The sequence below is a fragment of the Quercus suber genome, unplaced genomic scaffold (genome assembly GCF_002906115.3).
Source record: "Quercus suber isolate HL8 unplaced genomic scaffold, Cork oak 2.0 scaffold_39, whole genome shotgun sequence".
Classification (NCBI taxonomy): domain Eukaryota; kingdom Viridiplantae; phylum Streptophyta; class Magnoliopsida; order Fagales; family Fagaceae; genus Quercus; species Quercus suber.
The window spans coordinates 1,075,586-1,082,609 of record NW_027069504.1 but is presented as its reverse complement, the minus strand read 5'-3'; the positions used below and the strand labels follow the sequence as shown (position 1 = coordinate 1,082,609).

At 36.9% G+C, this 7,024-nt stretch overlaps 1 protein-coding gene across 1 annotated transcript; it reads right to left on the bottom strand.

Annotated features, from left to right (window-relative positions):
• Positions 1 to 1,363: 1,363 nt before the first annotated feature.
• LOC111988363 (F-box/kelch-repeat protein At3g24760) lies at positions 1,364 to 5,666 on the bottom strand. The gene is given in 3 exon segments (XM_024020146.2): positions 1,364 to 1,703; positions 4,190 to 4,250; positions 4,252 to 5,666. Coding segments are annotated over 3 exon segments (1,200 nt in total). The 5' UTR covers positions 5,388 to 5,666; the 3' UTR covers positions 1,364 to 1,700.
• Positions 5,667 to 7,024: the final 1,358 nt, after the last annotated feature.

Genomic DNA, 7,024 nt, shown 5'->3' with positions numbered 1-7,024 from the left:
GACTGTTGGTCTTTAATTCTTATACTTTGTGTAATAGTTCACTGCTCACTAATTAATTGTGTGTGAATGTGATCATGTTCACTCAAGAAATTTTTTTGTTTCTTCAAATTGCTTACTAACTCCCACGAAATTCCTAAATTAAAATGAATCGCATTTTTATTATTATTTTGGGTCTTCTTAAAATTCAATATGGCTGTCATATCTTGTATAACCAATAACTAATTCTTTTTCTAAAGATTTATCCTATTTCCAAACAGAGCAAAGTTCCTAACAATCTATCAACAATCTAACTGAACTGAAAAAAGGAATTTTGATTCAATTTTCGGATATTTTTGGTCCTTTTCAAATAGAATCCCCCAATAAACAAGGAGTAAAGGATGAGTACATGTTAAGTTGTTTGTTACTACTGCGCTGCTGGTGGAGGCTGCGTCTGCCTATGATGCTAATTTACAGTCGGAAACTTTTCAACATGTGGGTTTTCTTCCCTTCTGTCACAGCCGGAATGGACCGAATGGGACCTTTTCAAACTGTCTGAGCGTTGTACTTTTTGCATATCAGCAGCTCATTGTAGGATTTTCTTTAATTGGTTAGCCTACCCATTATAATAAGAAGGTAATAAAGGGGTTCCGAGCCCATAAGTGAACTCAAAAAAAAAAAAAAAAAAAAAAAAAAAACTTTCAAGTATTATTTGCTGTCAGAGAGGGTTTAGCATTGTGTGATGAATTTAATTTTTGTTTTTACACTAGTCTCTTGAGAAACATTAATGGTTCCTTGGTCATCTCTATCTCTGATCCAAAATGCCATTTCCTATACTTCCAATGCAATGGTTGGTAAAATGATGTTGCCAACCATTAGGCTACCTACTCCCAACTCCTCACATGGATCATCCTATGGTTACTTGGAAATGAAAGGGATACTACTTGCATTTTCGGGCATTTCCAACAAAGAAATCTAGAATTCAAATCCTCCTGTCACATTATAAAAATCAAAAAGGGATGGTGCTGAAAATTATTTTAATCAACAATACATATTATACATCACACACTGTACGGGAAAAAAACAAAACAAACAAATAAATAACATTTAACAATATGACATATTCAACCGCATACACCATAGAGCAAGGGTAAAAGATTATAGCGCATGATGGGCCTTTCTTTGCACTAAATTACAGTCCAATTCAAAATAGATACACAGCCTAGCATACTCCAGGTGAATGCAAACTACATGACTATAGGAAACACAGAAGAGGCCCACATACTTATTGGGCAGCCATAGTCACCCCCTAAAACGAATCTTACTAGTAAGTAGTAACTAATAACTTACTAAAAGGTTTACAGATAATGAAAGTCAAGCTGAAAACTTGTTACAGGGTACAGTTTATTTCATTACATTTTAAAATAATAATAAAATCCACATCAGATCATTAGAATGACTAATTACATAAGGTTCAGAGTGATTACAATTGTAATTGGTCAACCTACAAAAAGTGAGTCAACCTTGAAAATGCTGGCTCCAGCCAGATTTCCTTCACTCCGTCCCTAAGAATAAGTTCATTGGTAATGCTGAATTAAAAACAATAAAATACAGATGCTAGCCAATATAAAGTCTTCGATCCAGCAGCAATACAAATTTTTTTTTATGAACACATGATCTTTCCCTATTCCAAGTATATGAATCTTGCAAATCCATCATCTGCATTACTGACAAACAAGTTGTGGACTCAGTCACCACTATAACATCCAATGGTTAAAGCATTTAGACAAATAAAATTTGGATACCAAGAATAAGCATATGCCAAACTCAAAAGTAGTAATGATGGAGGCATGTCTTATTCTCCATCTAGTGATACATGAGCCTTTTTTTTTCATTAGCATTGTGGAAGATAGAATAAGGTGAAAACAGGTTACTGTTCTAAGCATGTAGTTACCAAGAGAAACCATTTTAAAGCCCCAAAAATGAAAAACAAATTTGAGTACAAATTGAATAACTAAGATCTGCAGTACTGCTAGAATAGCCGACTTATAGTTACAGATATGACAGGACAAACATGCAATAAATCTGAAGGCAAGATTTGGACTAATGCCAGAGTGTTTCCAGCTTACCACTAACTTACTACGTCTTGCTTCAAACCCAGTGCCAATAAGCTATAGAATGGTTGTTTTCAACCTTTTTAATTTTTACCATTTCTTAAAATAAGGTTTTAAACTGTGTCTTTTGGGCACTTTCAGTCATCAGGTTGTATAATAAGCAAGAAGTTGCAGTTAGTTTGTGTCGATATTGAGTGGAAGAGCTGCTTTTGGGGCAAAGGAATAAAACTAAAATAGAAAGTGGTTTAAACTTGCAGACCAACCATGGTGTCCCCATCAAAATAACTGCAAATAGGAAAATATTTCTGTTCACACAATCCACAGACCAAGTCTCCCAACATAATATCATAACGTACTAGATTACCTTCACATTTTCCATCTCCTCTTCACTAAGAGGTCGACATATGGTAAAAAAAAATAATAAATTCACAAATCATATCCTTACTAACAGAAGAGAAGAAGGGGGAGGGGGGAGGCAAAGAAATAAACAAAACAAAAAGATGAGTATTTTCTTCAGAAATGAAACAAATTTAGAATTAGAAGTGTCCACACAAGCTTGAGGGCTTATATTTATTTATTTCACTTGTAATGTTAATTAATTATTGATTTAGCCAGTTCAGACATTCTATACTGATGTGTCAGATTCTGCCTAAAATCAGCTCATTAGCTTCCCCACACTCTGTATGCCATTAACTGCATTCAAAGTAAACATTATACAGTGAGGACATGTAACTAAGGAAGAGCTAATAAAATTTAATAAAATCAGGCTAAAGAAGAAAGGAGGGGAAAATCCTTTAAATCAATGACGCAAATCCTAAAATTGCCCAAGAAAGAGGATCTATAAGATACAACTTTAATTTCCAATGGCTTAGGTCTACGGTGCTCTCCTTGTTTGGCATGTAGATGGTTGTCCCTCATTCCTTGATGTGGTGCATTTGGAGAGAGAGAAACAACTGGAGTTTTGAGAAATCTAAAAGGACAATAGCAGACTTTAAAAAAAAAAAAAAAAAAAAAATGCTATTGGGTTGGATGTCAATGGTAGGAAGTCATTACATATCTTTGGTTTATGATTTGATGGACACTTGTAATTTGTATATTAGATTGTTTGGTCCCCAGTTGTATACTTCCTATATACTTGGGAGACTCTTTTATACTTCCCCAGTTTCCATTATATATATTGGCTTTCAAGTTAGCAAAACCCATTTTACCAGCCACAATCAACCAACAACAAAGAACAGCTCAATAAAAAACTGAGATTTCCAATATAAATTGTTCAATGATCCTTTGTTTTCTTCTTTCCTTTTTATTTTTTGTTTTCATTTTTACTATCCCATCAGCCAATCAATTTGTTTTAAGCATCAGACAATAAATGACACTTGGCATCAAACATTAAACCTTGCCATGAGAGCCTTCCTTTAAAGTTTAAAAACAAAGAAAGATTGCTAGTGGCAAATAGGTTTCAAAACTGATCATATAGTTTCAAGATGTCTTTGTGAGGTTTTCCGTATGCATTGTAAGTTCACTGACCTGAAAAGGTAGGCAGATATCTGCGAAGAGCATTAAAAAAAAAAGGTTCTGATAAAGCCAATAAGCTCTGACATAAAGGCACCTCCTCCCCTTATAAGAGCAAGATGAAGGGTTTTCATAAAGATCTAATTCCGGAGAATAAGAATTTCAAGTCAAAAACTATTCCGAATGATGCCCTTGGGGATTTGGAAACTCCCTTGAAAATTAACCGTACTTTTGGAAATTACCAAAAAGAACCACAAGTAAATAGTGATGAGGTATTTTCTTGCTAATGAAGCACGCCGGTTTTCCATTTACATCAAGGGTAATAGCACAACCCATTCATTATTTGAAAACTATAACCAGCCCTATTACTAATATTCAAAACTACTTTCTCAACGGACCTACACTACTTCATATGATGAAATTAACCTTCAGAAGCACATGCTCCACTTTAATTGACTAGTGTTACGCATATAGTACAATTGATCATTCAAACATATCATGATTCAAATAAATTAGATGATTATGTAAACAATTATGATAATAATGGTGCTAAAAAAGATGAGGGTGTGAGCGAGAAGCACTCTTACCATTACCAAGTAGAGGAAAGGAAATGATGAATCCTCAAACATAGGCTTCAGCTCCAGCATCTCCACCACGAACTCGAAGAATGCTATGCAGCGAAACTGTGGAACAAAAGCTAATGACTTGATGAAATTTATTAACAGGTGAAGGCAATTGGGGTACTCTCCTCCACTTGCACTTGCCACCACCAGACTGTTGAGTAGTAGTAGTAATCTCGCAAACACAAGCAGGGTATCTCTTATGGTAGTCTTCGTTAAAAACATAAATAAGATCACCCAAACCAACACATTTCAAGCAAGCAAACTTATCATCCTCATCACTATCAAACAAGCTATACAGCAAATCCTGAGGCATAATAGCAAACTCACTGAATTCCATAGTTTTCTCATCAATCCTCCACAGATTAAAGGACGACCCAGCTTGCGAATTACATATTCCAGCGAGAACAAGGCGGTCTTTACAGGAGATCAAGAAAGAAAAGCTGACCCCAGGAGGTCTAAGAGTTTGGACATTACTCCAAACGTGGCTTTCCAAATCGAAGGACGAGACAAAGCTGGAGTTAATACCGAACACATAGAATCTGCCTTTGAATAAGGCTGAAGATAAGGACGAGGAGGAAAACCCAGTTGGGAAATCGGAGGGTAGTGGAGGACAGATGTCCCAGGAATCGAGATCGGGGTTGTACATCTCGACGGCTAAACGGTCCTCGATGTCGACGAGGTTGCCGATGAATCTGACACCGCCGACAACAATGAAACTGGGTCGGTTGTGGTTGTGGCTGTGGTTGTGGCTAGAATAGAAGACTCCGAGGAGAGGGTTGTGGCGAGAGTAGTGTAAAGGGGAAGTGGTGGAAATGTGGCGAGAGAGGACTGGGGAGAAGGAGAAGGTGGGTGCGGTGGTGAAGAGGAAGCCGGCGGCGGAAGTAGTGTTGTTGTTGGAGAAGGAAGCGTTGGAAGGGAGGCGGAACCAGAGGTTGGAGATGGGGTCGAAGGCGAAGGATTGGTGGTTCTTGGAGGAGGTGTTGTGGAGACCGTGAAGGAAAAACCATGGATGAAGAGAAGAGGAAGAGGAAGAGAAGGTTGAGGAGGAGATGATGGAGTACCAGAGTTTGCAGACTGTGGAAGCACGGATCAGAGTTGGGATTGGGAGGAGACTCAGGATTCGCTCCATCAGGTCTACACTCAGGGACCTGAATTCTGTCATTATTTAATTAATTAATGTTGAGACTGTGAGGAAGAAGAAGAAGAAGAAGAATGAGAGAGAGAGAGAGAGAGAGAGAGAGAGAGATATAACTAGTTGGGTAGTGAAAAGAAAAGAAAGCGTAGTTGGTAAGGTGTGGACACGATGGCCCATGTGGCTCATGCGATATGGAAGGTTGTGAATGGTTTGCTTCCTTCATTCATACATCAATTCTCCTTTGTCAGAATCATACGAAAACTGAAAACAATTTATATCAAATCCCTTCAAGTTCATCATCTCTTCTTTCTTGTTTTTTCAAGAAAAATAAAACAATATGAAAAATGTACTATACTCTTCAAAGTTCAAATACGTTTCTAGATTTACTCTAACGCGACAAAACGGTTGGTTGAGTGGAGTACGGGTAAAAAAAATGAGTTTCTGTTAAAAAAACCAAGCCATTTTAATAGGATTAAAAAACGAGCCAAGTCAATCAAATTATGGGTCGAGCCGGGTGAATAAGTTATGCAACAAATTACTTTACGTAAAATACATTATTTTGAACTTATTACTCATAGCAAGAAGGAAAATGCCATGTACTCTTTTATGTGTAATGTACTTGATTTACTTAACTACAGCGGAAGAGAGCTAAAAGGGCCAAAGGCCATTGACTTTTTGAAAATTTTTCATCATCAGTGCTAGATAAAAATCTAATTATATCTAACACCCCCCCCCCCTCTTTTTTTTTCTCCACTTCTTGAGAATTTGAGAAAAAAAATTCTACCATCTATTAAGGGGTAAGGGCTAAATTGTAGTCTCCCTCATTTATCAAAAATTTAAGTTCCCTCCTAAAATAAATTTGTAGTTCCCTCTTAAATAAAATAAGTATAGAAAACCCAAACACACACGCACACATCTTCGCCCTATCCATGCAAAGATACTTTCCACGACCTGCTTAGTTCGATGGCGCCCTCCCCCTTTGGCTAGTTTAAGGTTAATTTTGATGGAGCAATTTTTTATGATGACAACACTACAGTTTAGGTGTTATAATCCATATTGAGAATAGACTAGTTATGGCTGCTTTATCACAACAAATTCTACTGCCTACCTTGGTAGAGATGGTGGAAGTGTTAGTAGCATGGCATGCCATTTGGTTTGCTCAAGAGCTGGGTTTTGGGAAAGTGCTAGTAGCAGGAGACTCAAATAATGTCATTGATGCCATTAATTATTGTAATGTTAAAAGACTTAGAAATAATGTTGCTCATAGACTTGCAAGAAGAGCAAGATCTTCTCACTTTCCACTTGTTTGGGATGGAATCTATTCATCCAGATTTCTATAATGTTTACAACAATAATTTATTATTGATTGAATAAAATTTTCCTCAAAGGGTTTCTTTTCAGTAAAATAAAATAAACCTGACATATATGTCCCTTTTCTGCCCCTTTATATCTAAACAGGACGGAGCTAGGGTTGGGCCCCTAAGTTCTAAAATTTAGGGGGGGGGGGGGGGGGGGACTATACATATTTAGCTAAATTAGAATTTGGCTCTTACATAATTGAACTTGACCAACCCCCCCCCCCCTCTCCTACATAATCTTACTTGGCTAAAAATAAATAAATAAATAAAAATAAAAAGCTCAAAGAACAACACAGCACAACCCAT